At 42.1% G+C, this 17606-nt stretch overlaps 1 protein-coding gene across 1 annotated transcript in view; it reads left to right on the forward strand.

The window, feature by feature from the left end:
• LOC101682266 (dynamin binding protein) overlaps positions 1-17606 on the forward strand; it is a 104759-nt gene that overhangs the window by 24220 nt on the left and 62933 nt on the right. The window contains exons 2-3 of the mRNA XM_045068456.1: positions 8340-8495; positions 10229-10351. Coding sequence (XP_044924391.1) covers positions 8351-8495; positions 10229-10351 — 268 coding nt within the window. The 5' untranslated portion in view covers positions 8340-8350. The remainder of the gene's footprint in view (positions 1-8339; positions 8496-10228; positions 10352-17606) is intronic.

Below are 17606 nucleotides of genomic sequence, written 5' to 3' on the forward strand. Positions count from 1 at the left end.
CATCAGAAGAGCAGAAGGCAGAAGATTCTGTTGTAGGAGGACATGTTGACCTCTGTCTATGCTATGCTACTCAGCCCCATGGGGGACGCCATGATCAAGATGTATTTTACTTTTCCTCCTCATTCGTTGCTGGTTCTCTGAGTAATCACCTAGCAGTGACTATTGACCTTCTGTCCAAAATGATCTCCAGTGACATAAACCAGAAAAGAAAATGCTATTTTCCTAGCTTCTCTCATTTCCTTCCTGAACAGATTTAAACTTCATTTTCTGACACCTCTGATCCCCTCACAACTAAAGCAGAGAGACTATTCTTTTTAGCCCTGTATTGTCAGGAATAAGAGAACCACACACTTGCTTTTTGAAGTTAGATATTATTTCTCATTGCTAGGACTTGACATTTATAAAATGGATTCCCATTCCCAAAAAGTAATTTTTTCAGGAAAGTCAATTCCACATATTCATGAAAGGATATTCCTTTGAAGGAAACTATACTGGAGAGTCCTCACAATGAAGATCCCCTGCCCCACTCCTGTCAGGTAGGCAGAGAGGTGCTGGTGGGAGCCAGGGCTCCCCATCTGCAGGAGCAAACAAGGAAGGAGAAACAGGAGGCCTTTGTTAAGGAAACCCCTTCGGAAATTTTGTTCTAGAATCCCAGAATGTAGACTTCTACTATGAACTGGGAAATATTAGGAAGAATATTGGAAGTGTCACCAGCGCTTTTTCAAAGAACAAGTTTCCAAACCTTTTGTACATGGCATCCTACTTTCCTGGTAGTAAAACAGATGGCTCAGAGTTTTGAAATGAGAATTTAGAGTTTGGGCCCCCTGCACCAACTCCATCAAAAGTGGGGCGATTTTTTTTTTTTTTTTAGTGGAGTAATGCAGGCATCAGTATCTTCATCAATATTTTTTGAAGCCTTCAAAATTTACATCTCTAGCTCTTATCCCTCACCTGGATTTACAATGGTAGGTTTAGGAAACTCATTTTTATAGTTTTCTGTATTCTTTGTCCCCATTTTTTTTCATGCAGACGTTCTCAGAAATGCTGAAAAATCTTTTCGGGCACATACTCATCAGGGGCCTGGCAGAATATGGAAGGCATGCTTAAGCTGGGTCATTTGAGGAAGTCCAACTTAGAATGGAATGGACAGTTTTGGGGTATATAACTACCCCAGGCTAGCAGGAGAGCCACCCCAGGCCTGAAGGGGCAGGGAGCCAGGAGCCAATGGATAGCAAGGAAGGAAGCAGGGGAATAAACACTCCAGCCTTACCGTCCTTCTCCCATCAGCTCTTCTGCCATACCCTCTGTTGGCTGAACCCAACTGGAAGCCAGAGGCAAGAGGGCACCTTGATGCAGTTCTTGTGGGCTCTGAAGGGCACCGTTGAAGGGAGCAGGGCAGAGGAAGGTGGAGGACAGGCCCAGGAGGGAAATGCAAGACATCTAGCACATTATTTATACCTCAGTGTCCTCCATCTGTACCAAGCTCAGCTCTTCTCTCCAATGACTCCTTTGGAAATGACTTTTTAAGCTGCATAATATCAGTATCTATCAGGGTAAAAGTTTATAATTTGTATCTTGGGAGATTTCATTAAGTATGTCCAGACTTGTAGATACGTTGCTCATTAAACATGACTGAAGTTCCCCAGGCCTTCCTTCACGTCCTCTTGCTTGAATGACATACATTTTAAAAACCCCTTGTTTACTGTGGTAAATATATGTAACATAAAAGATACCGTTTTTACCCACGTGAAGTGTGCAGACCTGCGGCACGCCCCACATTCGCATTGCTGGGCAGCCATCGCCACCAACTGGCTCTGGAAGTTCCTCATCTCCCCACACTGAAACTCTAGACCCGTTTCTCCCTCTCTCCTGTCCTTGGGAACGACCATTCTAATTTCTGTTTCTTCGAGTTTGTTCTTGGCACACCATGTAGGTGAAATCACACAATATTTGCCTTTTTGTGACTTAGCATAATGTCTTCAGGGTTCATTGGTGTTCTAGCATGTGTCAGACCGAATTCCTTTTTAAGGCTGAATGATATTCCGTTGTATGGGTGTACCACATTTTCCCCCTAAGTTTATTTAAATTCCAGCTTGTTAGCATACAGTGCGATATTGGTTTCAGGTGTAGACTTTAGTGATTTGTCACTTGCGTAGAATACCCCGTGCTCATCACAAGTGCCCTCCTCAGTCCCCATCACCTGTGTCACCCAACCCCACACCCTGTAACCATCAGTTCTCTACAGTGAAGAGTCTGTTTCTTGGTTTGCCTTTATTCCCCCATTGTGTTCATTTGTTTTGTTTCTTAAATTCCGCATGAGTGAAATCATACAGTATTTGTTTTCTCTGACTTATTTCACTTAGCATAACACTGTCTAGCTCCATCCATGTTGTGGCAAATGGAAAGATTTCATTTAAAAAAGAAAAGATTTATTTGAGAGCGAGAGAACATGTTTTGGGAAAATAGTGGGGACTATTCTAAGCTTCTGGGGGGCAGGAACTGTATCTTGAATGTTCTTTGGTACATCGTAGGAGTTACACTGTATTAAGAGGCAGCTGCCACAGGTGTAAGTTGTAGAAAGTGCTAAAATATCCTTGAGTCACTAAAAAAATGTCACTATAGATTTAAGAATCTCTTTGTCTCTCTTTTTCTCTTGCTGTCTAACTGAAAGATAAGCCTGCGTATCTCCTCCTGAGATGAATGGTCAAGTTATCTCCAGGGTTTTATTTTTCCCTAGGTGGGGTAGATACTTTGGAATAGGAGTTGATCTGTTTAGGACAATAGAAGAGAGTTGAATGCTCCTGTCAGCCACCAACAGGATTAGAGAATAAATATTTAAAGAAGAGTGGGTTCAGCCGGCATCAGAATTTGATTGAGTCCATAAGGCTTGATAAATATTTGCTAAATATCTGAGTGAATTATAGAAAATGGGAAAACCTGGTGAAAAATGTAAAAATCAACCGTTTAAAAGATTAACCAGGTTCATGGACAGGTTAGTGGGGAGAAAAGAGGAAAATGACTCTTAAAAACAACAACAAGAACAAAATGTAAACAGATAATGACCCTCGTTAAGATACATATGCCTAAGTGCTGTATGGTAAAGTCTGTGGTTTATTTTGAAAAGCATCAAAAATAAAATAAATATTGCAGTGTGTCAAAAAACAACAGAGCTTGCTAAATGGATAAAGGGAGAGGTTGTGTGATGACAAGCTTTGAGATGTGAATGGTAGACTCTAGGTCTTGTGTGTGAAATTCTTTCAATTTTGCTGTTGGAAAAATGTTATAAGAAAATGTCGGAGAGAGTGGGGCACCTGGGTGGCTCAGTGGGTTAAAGCCTCTGCCTTTGGCTCAGGTCATGATCCCAGGGTCCTGGGATCGAGCCCCTCATCGGGCTGTCTGTTTAGCAGGGAGCCTGCTTCCCTCTCTCTCTGCCTGCCTTTCTGTCTACTTGTGACCTGTCTGTCAAATAAATAAATAAAATCTTTAAAAAAAAAGAAAGAAAAAGAAAATGTCAGAGAACCAAAGAGGAACAATGGAAGTTTAGAAGATTTTGAAGGGAGAACCCAGTGAGGTTTAAGAGAAGGGTAGCTTGTAGTAAAAACAAAACAAAGCAAACACACGGTCACTGGAGTTAAACAGACCTGAGTTCTGGTATTCTTTTTTTTTTTTTTTTAAAGATTTTATTTATTTGTCAGAGAGAGCAAGCGAGAGCGAGCACAGGCAGACAGAGTGGAAGGCAGAGTCAGACGGAGAAGCAGGCTCCCTGCGGAGCAAGGAGCCCGATATGGGACTCGATCCCAGGACGCTGGGATCATGACCCGAGCCGAAGGCAGCCGCTTAACCAACTGAGCCACCCAGGCGCCCCGAGTTCTGGTATTCTTGAGAGATTTTAGCTCTACTACCCGGGGGTGGCACTGGGATTTGAACCTGGGCACCCAGGCTTTAGAGCCTTCCTGTCTACCTTGCAATGCAGCGGCGATTTAAGCTTCTAGCTCGTGTCTGGCACATGGTAGATTCTCAAACGGTAGCTGTTGCTATTAGCATTACTGTCGGCTCTAGAGGATGAAGAAGCCCACAGGAGCCTTCCGGAAGGCTTAGAGGACACCTTTACACAAGCTGGAAGGTCAAACCCTGTGTGGAGAAGAGATGGTGAATTTCATTTTAGATATGTGGAAGTAGAGGTTTTGATACAACAGTTTCATATGTTTTTTGAAAGTTTGATGAATGATTTGCTGACCCCCAATTTTTTTTTTAAAGATTTTATTTATTTGACAGAGAGAAATCACAAGTAGGCAGAGAAGCAAGCAGAGAGAGAGAGGGGAGGAAGCAGCTCCCTGCAGAGTAGAGAGCCCGATGCGGGGCCCGATCCCAGGACCCCGAGATCATGACCTGAGCGGAAGGCAGAGGCTTTAACTCACTGAGCCACCCAGGTGCCCCTGCTCACTCCAAATTTAAAAGCATGTTAATATGCTGAGCCCCGCTCTAGGCTGGTGAGCAAAACAGACCCAGATCTTTCTCCTCATTTGGGTTCTGTGTTCTAAAAGAGTTTGAAGAATTAAGGATCTTTATATCTCAAATGCAGAACGGAAATGCTGGCATTCACCAGCGAGCGAGGAAGATAGTGTTTCCACAGCCGACTTCCTTGAGGTCCTTGACATCCTGCTGCCCCGGCCGCTCTTTCCCCTGCTTTCTCACAAACCCAGCTGCGCTCAGAGTTCCTCCGCCATTCTTCTTCCTTCCATCTGGAGTTGGTGGAACAGCTTATATAAGCTATTTGTGATTAAGTTTCAAAATATCTGTCCAGGGCGCTACAATGGCCCCAACAGGAGCACTAACAGTTGCTTCTCCTAGGGTGTCCAGGGTGGAGAAGACGGGGATGAAATTCACTAGGTGCCACGTAAACCAGGGGGGCCCGGACACCTCTGGTCTGGTCTCTGTCCCACACAAGTCCCGCACTCCAACCAGGCCTGGACTCCGGCACCCTCGCAGGGTGTGTGCTCCACAGCATTACGCACTCCTTCCAGCAGGGTCAGAGGTCAGTCAGCAAAAGTATTCACAGCAAAAGTATTCACCGAGTCAGTCCCTCCCCTGCTTCTGAGTCATTCTCTGGTGCAGCTGAAAGGCTCTCAGGGAGAAGCTTTGACTCTTTCACCTCGCAAAGCTCACTCCTCAGTGTGGCAGGGTCTCTCTCACATCCCACAGAGCTTATGCTAATTCTTTCCCTGACATTTCAGATAATGAGGTACATATTTAGTCTGCGAGTGACATGGAATTTGAGAACATGTACTAGGAGGAGGAAAATAATATTCACCACGGCCCAGCCTTGAGTTGTGTTAATAATATATCGATGGCTAAGAGGTTTGCAAAATATTACGCTTGTTTAAAAAAAATATTTATGACACCACCCTTACACGGAAATCTGACATCTGGCAACGTCAGCTATTTGGAGGACAGCCAGAAAATAAGAAAGGGGCCTCAGAGCACATGAAAACTAACTGTTGAAAAACTCTAGCTAACTAACACATGTAGTTTGCCACTACAGAAGAGTTTGTTAGCATTTCTTTTGGAGCTTGTTGACTTTTTATGTATCTGAGAACTTGTAATAATTTGGGTGGTGTCTGTGCGGTCTTCTCTCTCCAGCAGAGTATAAACAGTGATCTAGAAAGAGGGTAGAAAAGCTGACAGAGGAGATGACTGTAGCAGGAAGACCCAAAAGTTACACAGTACTGCTGTTATCCATCACTGCACAGTAGAGTAATGTATGGTCTTCATAATGAACTTGCATCCGTCAGTTGAAGAGTAAATTACGTTCAGTGTCTTCCTGTTGCAGAAGGCAGAGAGGTATATAAAGTGTCTATTTTTTTTTAAGATTTTATTTATTTATTTGACAGAGAGAGATCACAATTAGGCAGAGAGGCAGGCAGAGAGAGAGGAAGGGAAGCAGGCTCCCCACTGAGCAGAGAGCCCGATGCAGGACTCGATCCCAGGACCCTGAGATCATGACCTGAGCCGAAGGCAGCGGCTTAACCCACTGAGCCACCCAGGCACCCTAAAGTGTCTATTTTTTAAACGTGGTCAAAACTAAACCATGTTTCGACATGTTAAAATGGTCAATTCTGTGATGTTTCTGTACTTGAAATAGCACATTCTCTGGTCATGATTTATCAGTGAGACAGATTTGAGCCTGTAGCTGACTATGGAAATGTTTAGTAATAACTGCAAACATTGCATACTTCCTGGACCAGCCCTGTCCTAGGGGCTTTCGCACTAGCAGCCTCCTGTGTCTTTGGTGACAGATCTGGGTTTCCATTTCCATTCCATCCCTGACTTACTGTGTGACCTCGGACCGATTACATCACCTCTCTGAGCCTGTGTCCGCAAAATGAAACCAATAATACACGGTAGGATTGTTGTGAGGACTCAATGAGAAAGTACCTGGTATAGTGCATGGCACATAGTAAATGCTCAGTAAATAGTAGGCATTGTTATAATAATTTTTATCATTATCATCATCCTCTTGATGATTATGACTGTATAATTAGCTATCCCTGTTTTTCTGAATAGGAAGCTAGCACAGAGAGTTTAAGGAATATGTCCAAGGTGAAATAACTAGTAGTGGAGCTGGCATTTGACCCCTGGTTACTTTGCATTCACATTAAGCTGCCTCCTCAGCATGTGATTATAATTAGACTTTTATTCTTAAAATACATGGTAGGAAAGGACAGAGGATGTGGGGAATGTTCCTGGCCCCTTCTTTTTTCCACTGTGGACCCAAGTCATATCATTATAGAAAAAAGTTCCAGCAACACAAAAAATAAGCTTCTTTCACTCAACAGTACAAATGAAATATTCAATGTGAATTGTGTTGCATGATTCACTAAATCTTAAAATCACTAAAATCTTAAAACCCCACATTGATATGCTCAATTACTTATTATTATATGCCTCACATGTTTGGCCACATCCCTGTTTTCATAGTAATAAATCAGTGGCACTATAACCATTGTCTTTTTTTGTAATTCGGCATTTAGGGCTTTTTGATGTCATCATAGTTATATGTGAGATGAAAGTTAGAATCCTTGTTGCTAACAACATCAAATAGATACTTGAGGTAAATAAAGGAGAATAGACTTGAGGCCTGGACACTCTGGAGAGAGTCATTTGCTCCAGGAGGAAGACCTAGGGAGGGAGGTTGCTAATCATGGCTAATTGTTTATAGGTGAGCACATGCCGGTGAGTTCCTCCCTTTCTGTTGCTTAAACTCGTACTGAGGCTCCCCAAGCACATGAGTCAAGGTAACTAACACACCAACTTAGCAAAGCACAGACACCGTAACAGTATGAGGATACTGTGCAGACTTGGGGCCTAGGTGTCTTTGAGCTGAAAACACACTCTTGATCTGGTGTTGTGTATGTACTAGATCTTGTCTGGAGGTGTCATTTTTCTATCACCTTGTCTTGTTCTTTTTGTGGGTTTTTACTTTTCAGTGTTTTTTAAATCTCTGCCTTTTTTTTTTTTTAAAGATTTTATTTATTTATTTGACAGAGAGAGATCACAAGTAGGCAGAGAGAGAGAGAGAGAGAGAGAGAGGGAGGAGGAAGCAGCAGACTCCCTGCTGAGCAGAGAGCCCGATGCGGGACTCGATCCCAGAACCCTGAGATCATGACCTGAGCTGAAGGCAGAGGCTTAACCCACTGAGCCACCCAGGTGCCCCTAAATCTCTGCCTTTGAGGTGTAATCCCACATTCGTTTTTCTTTCTTTTCTTTTCTTTCTTTCTTTTTTTTTTATTCTGTAGTGGGTAGGAGCCAGGATCCCCTGGGCCTGAATCCTGGTCCTGCTGCTATGAATGAACTCTGTTGATCTTAGACAGTTTAAGTTTTCCAACTCGCTGAGCATAAGTATCCTAATCTTTAAGATAGTTCTGGGGACATAAATGAAATGCTGTATTTAAAATCCCTACTTTTTAAATACCACATTTTAAAACTACCATATTGCCAGTACTTGAAAAATACTAATTTCCTTATTGCCCTCTACAGGTGTATTGAGAGGTCTACATTTCCCATCTTTGTATCTTTTCTGTCTTTCATAAGTAAAGGTCCCTTTTTTTTTCAATTCCAGAATTGCCTTGAGAAGCAAATGAAAAATGTATTTTGAGGAAGTTATTATTTTTGTGAGATAGTGCCTTAATTTCTTTAAAGTACAAAGTGCAAACTTCTTATTTGCTTGGCTTTGCCTTGATTCTAAGTGTCTTATCTTAAGCTTTATCATTCTCAAGATATGGACCTATATTCCAGTGTCTAGTTACGCTTTCCAATTTCTTTTTGACCTGTCTTTCTAGGCTGTAAAAACATGGAGGCTGGCTCAGTGGTTCGTGCCATCTTTGACTTCTGCCCTAGTGTATCTGAAGAACTACCACTCTTCGTAGGAGATATCATCGAGGTGTTGGCAGTGGTGGATGAATTTTGGCTTCTAGGAAAGAAAGAGGATGTTACAGGTAAGAGGCTCCTACGTAATTCCTTGCTGACAAAACAGACCACCAACCCTCCCTTCTTTCCATACTAAAAACAAAGTTTAAATGGGAAGCCCAAGTCATAAATTTAAGAATCCTTTGTGTTTTTTCTTATGTTTTTACTGTGGTTTCTACCAGAGAGGAGAGAATGTTTGTTATCATTCCATCTCTCCTCATGGGTTCCTTCCAAAGGTTGAGATGGTTTGATACCAGCTGTCCCCAGCCCGTGGTCTGTTCATGTGTTTACCTCCCCTTCCTGGGCCTTTATCCACCATTGCTTCCCTTCTGAAAACATGTGTTACTTCTTTATTCAGAAGCCTGTTGTTTGCCTTTACTTTTCACTACTAGCCTTTATCTCCGATTTATGGAACTTAAGTCACTCTCCCCCATGTTTTCTCTGGTTGTCTTCCTCAAACGTTTTCTACCCTTTCTTCCACTCTTTTCAAGGGAGCATGATGCATTCTGTTCACTCCTTCCCCAGATCCGTGGTTGGTCCAAATTTATTAAAGTTGCACCTGCGCTCAGCACAGCCACCTCCCACTTCTTATGCATCTGGTTTCCTTTCTTCTGGACTTTAAAGTCTATGTTAGCACCTGTTTCTTTCTTTCATTAGCCTAGGGAAGGGTGGAAGTTTTTACCCCACACTGTGCACCTGTGTTAAATCCAGTCCTTAACTTGCATGTATTTACAGGAGTCTGGCCTGGAGTTTGTTATATAGTCCTTTGAACAGACTCTGTTGACGTTTACCACACACTTGGGAGATAATACATTATGTCCCAGTAGAAATGATAACTCAGCTAAGACAAAAACGACAAGTTAAGAGTTAGCAAGGCAAAGAAGATAGACAGAAAATGCCCTGGGTTGACAAAGAACTTGGAGAGTGGAGAAGAGTTGAGCCAGGCATGCAGTGTGGAAGGTTGAGGGGGCAGAATGTGCTGGACAGAGGGGCAGGAGCTTGGCCATAGAAGATAGAGGATGCCATGGTAAGGAATTACAGAATGGGGTATAGTACAGGTGCCTTACACACAGTCAGATCTGTAGTTGAGAAAGCTCGCTGCTATGGGTTGGAAAGTGACCAGAAAGGGCAGAACCAGGGGCAGGGAGGCCTACCGGGAGGTTGTTGCGATAACCCAGGTGAGACATGCTGCTGACTTGGACCAAGGTGGTGGGTCTGGAGATAAGTGGAGGATACAGGAGGTTTCTAGAAGGTGGGATCCATTAAATTTTCTGATGCTTTTCAGCCAACAAGCCCTGTCTGTCTACTACCACCTTATTAAAACCCTACCTATCTTCAGACTCAAATGCAAGGTTTTCATAAAATTTTTCTTGTTCTTCCTGAAAGCCTTTCTGCCTTCCTTAACTTCCACAGCAATTTGTACACCTCTATTGTGTCGCTAGATTTCAGAATGGAATTATTGCTTATGTCTCAATTCAGTTTTAAGACCTTTGAGAGCCAAGACTGTCTTACCCATTTTTCCTTCTGCAGCGCACCCTGTGTCGAGGGGCACTGGATCAGTGCTAATTAGATCGAATTGCATTCCCTGTGCCCTGCATGCCTTAGAATGTGTGGTCTGTGCTTGTTCTGTAGAGATTCTCCAGTTATGAGTACTTGGTTTTCAATTCATTGTCTGTAAATGGGCTCAGAAGAAAAGTTACTTTGTCCTGGTACATAGAGAAAATGAAATTTCAACATTAGAAATGTTTACCTTTATTTTCAGGGCAGTTCCCCAGCAGTTTTGTGGAAATTGTGACCATTCCCAGTCTAAAAGAAGGAGAGAGGCTGTTTGTCTGTATCTGTGAATTTACATCCCAAGAACTGAATAGTCTTCCCCTCCATCGAGGTAAGTTGGCCATTCAAGAGTAGAATGTTTACTTTTTTCAAAAGATTATTTATTTATTTGACAATGAGAATGAGAGAGAGAGAGAGAGAGAGGGAACAAGCAGGGGGAGCGGCAGGCAGAAGGAGAAGCAGGCTCCCCATTGAGCAGGGTAGCCTGATGCAGGGCTCCCTCCCAGGACCCTAGGATCGTGACCTGAGTTGAAGACAGATGCTTAACTGACAGAGCCATGCAGGCACCACAGGGTAGATTGTTTAAAATAAGATTAGTTGGGCACCTGGGTGGCTTAGTCAGTCAAGTATCTGACTTTTTTTTTTTACTTAAAAAAAATTTTTTTTTTAAATTTCTTTTCAGCATAACAGTATTCATTGTTTTTTTGCACCACACCCAGTGCTCCATGCTATACATGCCCTCCCCAATACCCACCACCTGGTTTCCCCCAACCTCCCACCCCCGCCCCTTCAAAACCCTCAGGTGACTCTTGATTTCAATTCAGATCTCAGGGTTATGGGATGGAGCCCCACATTAGGCTCCATGCTCAGTGGAGAGTTTCTTGGGTTTCTCTCTCTCCCTCTGCCCACCCCCCGCACTTATGCCCTCACTCTTTCTCTCTGAAAAAATTAAAAATAAAATAGGTTTAGTGGAGTTGTCCCATTTTGACAACTAGGTCTTTTTTTTTTTTTTAATTTTTTAAAAAGATTTTATTTATTTATTTGACAGAGACCACAAGTAGGCAGAGAGGCAGGAAGAGACAGAGAGAGGGGGAAGCATGGAGCAGAGAGCCTGATGCAGGGCTCGATCCCAGGACCCTGAGACCATGACCTGAGCCAAAGGCAAAGGCTTTAACCCACTGAGCAGCCCAGACGCCCCCCTTTTTTTTTTAATTTTTTTAAGTGGCTAACCTCTGGGGAGTAATGGCAAGATTGTGCTGACAATAATAATGTCATATTTGCATAACATTTTAGAATTTCCATAGTATTTTATCACAAATACATTCTCATCTGATCCTTAACACAGTTTTGGGAGGTAGCACAGTAGATATTATTAATTGCATTTAGTAAATCATGAGAATGAGATTCAAACTTTTGGCCTCCGAAAGTAAAATCATGTCACCTGATTATAAGCCCATCATTCTCTTTCCACTGCCCCATATTGTAGCCACACTTCAGACAACCTTTAGCTTTTTCCCCTTAAAAACTAATACAACTTTGCTAGCAATATTACTATAAACGTATAAGAGCTGAGGAGGAATTGTGGTGTGGAGATTAAGAGACAAATACAAAACAGCCCCATTTGACTCCCAACCATTAAGTAATGTTACCTTAAAGTTCTCATCAGACCCAGTTTAAAAGGACGTGGTTTAAAGTGAATAGTCATAGCCACGTCTCAGTGACATTCCAAGTATTTCTCACTTCGCTCCGATAGGCATAGAAACTTCTAAAGACGGACTATAAACCCTTTCACCAGATATACTTAAGTCCGCACATTTCTGCATAAGCACAGGAAGCAGTACTGTTCTGCAAACTGACGTTTACGATCAGTGCAATATTGTGATGACTTAGGACAGCCAGCAAAATGGTAGAATTTATTGCGCATGTTATTGTCACTTGTTCTTTTAAGTATGGCCCTAAAGGGATAGGCTTAATTTCTTAAACCACATGCATATATGAGAGAGACAGAGCAGAGGTGGGGAAAGAGAGAGCCTAGCCAACTTCCCTAACCCATAGTCATGGAAGAAGGAATATTGGATTTGGATCTTCATCCTCAAAATCTGTTTTGAGAGTTTCTCATACTTCACTTCACACTTGACCCTCTGCCTCTTTTCTGAACACTTCCTTATTAATCAGTGTTGGGAAGGCAGAGAAAAATAGATGAAGATGTTAGAGCAGGGAATTCTGATCTGTCCCTACTCACAGCCCTGGGGCTGTAGTTCATGTCAGACCAGCGGGAGCGGAGAAAGGGCCCCAGAGCACAGTGTCTTCCATCACAGCTATGCAGAGGATGTGGGTGGCATGGATGTGTCCTTTCCTACATCTGATTCCTGGAGCAAATAGTGGGCATAAGAAAATACTCTAGGAATATGCAGTATGTCTAAGACATTTGAGGGCACCTGAGGATGTAGCTTCTGGAATTAGCATTTTTTTGCTTCATAACTGTATCTTGTGTCACCAAGCTTTAGATACTAAAAAGAGACATTTTCTGCTAAATGCCTTCTCTGGGAAGACTGGTCTCATGGGTTCTTCTGAACTTGCTTTGAAGTTAAAATCCACTTTGAAGTCAGTAATCCCAGGGCTACCAACCAGATTTCTCAAGAAGACCCTAGCATGGACCTTTTACCCATGAGCCTCCTGAGCCAAGACTGACTCAGGCTCAGGCTGGGCCCTGGAATCTGTAGATGTTATCGTGATTAGTTTTTAAGCAAAGGAAGAGGATGTAGCAGGGGCGATCCATAGGAAGCGACCAGAAAGAGGTATGCTAACTTCCGGCGGTTTGATCTGGTTGTCTTCCCTGATGCTCTCCTGCCAGTAAGTGCGCTATTTAGCTCTCTTTCCTTCTGAGCTTTTCACATCTTTCTTAGCTCTGTGTCTTCTGGTTTGAACACATAAGCCTTTGAGATTGGGGAATTTCGATGTACCTCTGCAGTTTGTCTTTTTCTGGGAAGTTGAGCACGAGACACAGAAATGATAATTAACTTCTCTAATTTTCTATACGTGATAGTCCACATTAACAGATAATAATAGTTGGAAACACAGTAAAAATGAAAGTATTGTTTTATACCACATACAGTTTATAAGACTTGAGTCAACACTTCCTGATTTTCAAGTCTAGTGCTTGAAATGGCCCTTCTGTTTCTTATACTGAAAATTGTTTTTTTTCCATTAGGTCGGTGTCTCAGCTCATGAGTAGCCTATATTCCTGTATCTCTTTCTCCTAGTACTATTAATCCTGTTGTTTCTTTATCTCTCGTTAGTACCTTCTGTGTAGCGTGAAGTTTCTCCTGTCTTGTGTAAATAAAACTTTTGGTGATTTAATATCTCAGGAGGGGATCTGAAAACCTTGAGAGCTTGTGGGATGATGTTTGAGAACTGTTTTGTTTCACCAGACTGCCTTTAGTTGTTACCTGCTTATCTTTCAGAAATATCATTGGAGTTACATTATTTTTTAGATATTTTATTTATTTAATTGAGAGAAAAAGAGAGAGAGAACATGAGAAAGGGGAGAGTCAGAGGGAGACCCAGACTCCCTGCTTAGCAGGGAGCCTGAAATGGGGTTTGATCCCAGGGCCCTGGGACCTTGACTTGAGCCGAAGGCAGACACTTAACTAACTGAGCCACTCAGACACCCTGGAAAAATGATATATTTTAATGGTAAAATTATATTACTAAAGAAACATATGTATTTAGATATATGTAGAGCAGGCAGCATAGCTTAGGGGATAAGCATTCTGACAGCCCTAGATTTAAATCTGACTCCACAACTTATCACTGTGATGTTAGGCTGGTTACTTGCATTCTCTCAGCCTCATAGGATAATAATACCTAACTCAGCTGGTTGTGAGGACTGAAAGAGGTCGTACATGTTCAGCATCTGGCACAAGGTAAATATTCAGTAAAGATATCTTTCTTCTTCTTCTTCTTTTTTTTTTTTTAAGATTTTGTTTATTTATGTGACAGACAGAGATCACAAGTAGACAGGCAGGCTGAGAGAGAGAGAGAGAGAGAAGCAGGCTCTCTGCTGAACAGAGAGCCCGATGCGGGGCTCAATTCCAGGACCCTGAGATCATGACCTGAGCTGAAGGCAGGGACTTTAACCCACTGAGCCACCCAGGTGCCCCTCTCTTTATTATTCTTTTTTTTTTTTTTTTTTTTTTTTTTTTTTTTTTTTTTTTTTTTTTAAGATTTTATTTATTTATTTTACAGAGAGAAATCACAAGTAGATGGAGAGGCAGGCAGAGAGAGAGAGAGAGGGGGAAGCAGGCTCCCTGCTGAGCAGAGAGCCCGATGCGGGGCTCGATCCCAGGACCCTGAGACCATGACCTGAGCCGAAGGCAGTGGCCTAACCCACTGAGCCACCCAGGTGCCCCTCTCTTTATTATTCTTAACCCAGGGTTCCCGGACTTCATAGATGTGCTTTGGGAGGCCTGGTTTCCTGATTGTTCCGGGAAGGTGTGTGTGTGTGTAAACATTCTTTCAGATTCTTTCTGGAATTGGGATCACCAGTACTCCTTCCAGCAGGTGTCACTCTTTCTCCTTTCCATAAAGCTGTCCAGTTGTTATGGACCATTCCTGTCTTTTTTAGTTGAAACTCAAAGACAAGGCTGTCTTTGTATGTCTTCTTTGGGAAAATGTCTGTTTAAACCCTCCGCCCATGTTTTAATTGGATTGTTTTGTTTTTTTGGTGTTGAGTTGTGTAAGTGCTTTATATATTTTGGATATTAACACCTTATGGGATCTATCATTTTCAAGTATCTTCTCCCATCCAGTGGCCCGCCTTTTTGTTTTGTTTGCTGTGCAAAAGCTTTTTATTTTGATATAGTTCCAACAGATGCATGAAAAGATGCTCAACATTACTAATTATCAGGGAAATGCAGATCAAACCCACAGTGAGATATCACCTAATACCTGTGAGAATGGCTAAAATTAAAAAAATAAATAAAAAATAAAAACAAGAAATAACAAGTGTTGGCGAGGATGTAGAAAAAAAGGAACTCTAGTACACTGTTGGTGGGGATGTAAGTTGGTACAGCTACTGTGGAAAACAATATGAAGATTCCTCAAAAAATTAAAAATAGTGGTGCCTGTGTGGCTGACTTGGTTGAGTCTGACTCTCAGTTATGGCTTAGGTCTTATCTCAGGGTTGTGAAATCAGGCTAGGGGCTCCACACTGGGCATGGAGCCTGCTTAAGGTGCTCTCTCTCCTCCTCCCTCTGCTCCCCATCCACCCTACTCAGGCGCACATACATGGTCTCTCTCTCAAAATAAATAGAGAAAGAGAGGAAGGTAGGAAGGACAAAAGGAAGGAAAATACCATATGACCCAGTAATTCCAATAATTTACCTAAAGGAAATGAAAATGGGGTTCTTGGGTGGCTCAGTAGCTTGAATGTCCGCCTCTTCCTTTTGGCTCGTGTCTTGATCTCGGGGTCTTGGGATTGAGTCCCAAGTTGGGTTCTGTACTTGTTGTGGAGTCGGCTTGGGATAGTCTCTCTCCCTCTCCCCTTCGCCCATGTGCACGCACATGGGCATGCTTACTCTCTAAAATAAATAAATCTTTTTAAAAACCCCTGAAAAGACTAATTCAAAAAGATATGTGCACCTGTATGTTTATTAAAGCATTATTTACAATAGCCAAGATATGGAAGCGACCTAAGTGTCTCTTGATAGATAAATGGATAAGGAACATGTAAATATATACAATGGAATCTTACACAGCCATAAGAATGAGGTTGTACCGTTTGTGACAACATGGATAGGCCTAGAGAGTATTATGCTAAATAAAATAAGTCAGACCACGAAAGACAAATACCAGATGAGTTCACTCATATGTGGAATCTAAAAGAGCTAATGAATAAACAACAACAAAAAAGCAGAATCAGCCCTGTAAATTCAGAGAGCAAAGTGGTGGTTGCCAGAAGGAACAACATGCATGAAGGGAGTGGGAGGAGCAAGCTTCCAGCTATGGAATGAGGAAGCCACGTGGCTAAAAGGCCCGGCATGAGGTATGGAGTCACTGGTACTGTAACCACAACGTATGGTGACAGATGGTAGTGATGCCTGGGCACAGCATAGCATGTAGAAAAGTTGAATCACTGTGTTGGACACTGGAAATAAATGTAACATTGTGTGTCAACTCTATTCAAATAGAAACATTTTTTTTTTTTTAAGAGAAAAACAAGGTTTTCTCCTAGAAGGATCCATGCAAGTGGCCAGGGCCATTGATTATCTTAAAAATAAACAGAGGGAGAAAAAAAAAAGATGGGGGGTGGGCAAAAAACAAGAATGAGAGTGTGACAAGGAAAATACAGAGAAAGAGGAGAGAAGAAAGTTGGTGGGAATGATGAAATGCCACTAATAATGACCTCACATAGCACAGGATGCCTACAACCTTAGGTTTCTAGGCACCTCCCACCCTCAAAAAAGACCAATAAAAAAATGAATCAATAGTTTTTAAATTAAGTTTTTAATTTTAATTCCAGCATAGCTAACATACAGTGTTATATTAGTTTCAGGAATATAATGTAGTGATTCAGCAATTCTGTACATTACTCAGAGCTCCTGGTCAGTGTGCTCTTAGTCCCCATCTCCTATTTTACCCATCCCCAACCCACCTCCCCTCTGGGAACCATCACTTTGTTCTCTGCAGTTAAGAGTCCATTTCATGGCTTGTTTCTCTTTCCTTATTTTATTTATTTATTTATTTTAATTTATTTGCGAGAGAATGAGAAGGGGGGAGGGTCAGAGGGAGAAGCAGGGAGCAGGGAGCCTGATGCGGGACTTGATCCCAGGACTCCGGAATCATGACTTGAACTGAAGATAGTTGCTTAACCAACTGAGCCATCCAGGCACCCATTTCTCTGTCTTTTTAAAATTTTGCTAGTTGGTTTTATTCCTTCTTATTTTTAAAGATTTTATGTATTCATTTATTTATTTGAGAGAGAGAGAGAGCGTGAGCTTGGATAGGAGGGAAGGACAGAAGGAGAGGGGGAAGCAGGGAGCCTGGTGCAGGGCTCGATCCCAGGACCCTGAGATCACGACCTGAGCTGAAGGCAGGCGCTCAACCAAATGAGCCCCTCATTTGTTTTATTTCTTAAATTCCACATATGAGTGAGATCATATGGTATTTGTCTTTCTCTGACTGACTTATTTCACTTAGCATTGCATTCTCTAGCTGCATCCCTGTTGTTGCAAATGGCAAGATTTCATTCTTTTTTATGGCTGAATCTGAGTAATATTCCATTATGTGTATGTATATATGTGTGGGGTGTGTGTGTGTGTGTGTGCATTAGATCTTTATCCATTCATGTATCAATGGGCAGGCACGTGGGCTGTTTCTGTAATTTGGCTATTGTAAATAATGCTGCAGTCCGCACAGGAGGGCATGCATCCCTTTGAATTAATGTTTTTGTATTTGGGGGTAGATCCCCCAGTAGTGCGATTACTGGATCATAGTAATATTACTGGATTTTCTGCAAAAAAAAAAAAAAATCATAGGGTAGTTCTATTTTTAATTTATTGTGATGCCATGTGTGTGACATATGA

The sequence above is a fragment of the Mustela putorius genome, unplaced genomic scaffold (genome assembly GCF_011764305.1).
Source record: "Mustela putorius furo isolate JIRA1106 unplaced genomic scaffold, ASM1176430v1.1 tig00003909_pilon_pilon_pilon, whole genome shotgun sequence".
Taxonomy (NCBI): Eukaryota; Metazoa; Chordata; class Mammalia; order Carnivora; family Mustelidae; genus Mustela; species Mustela putorius.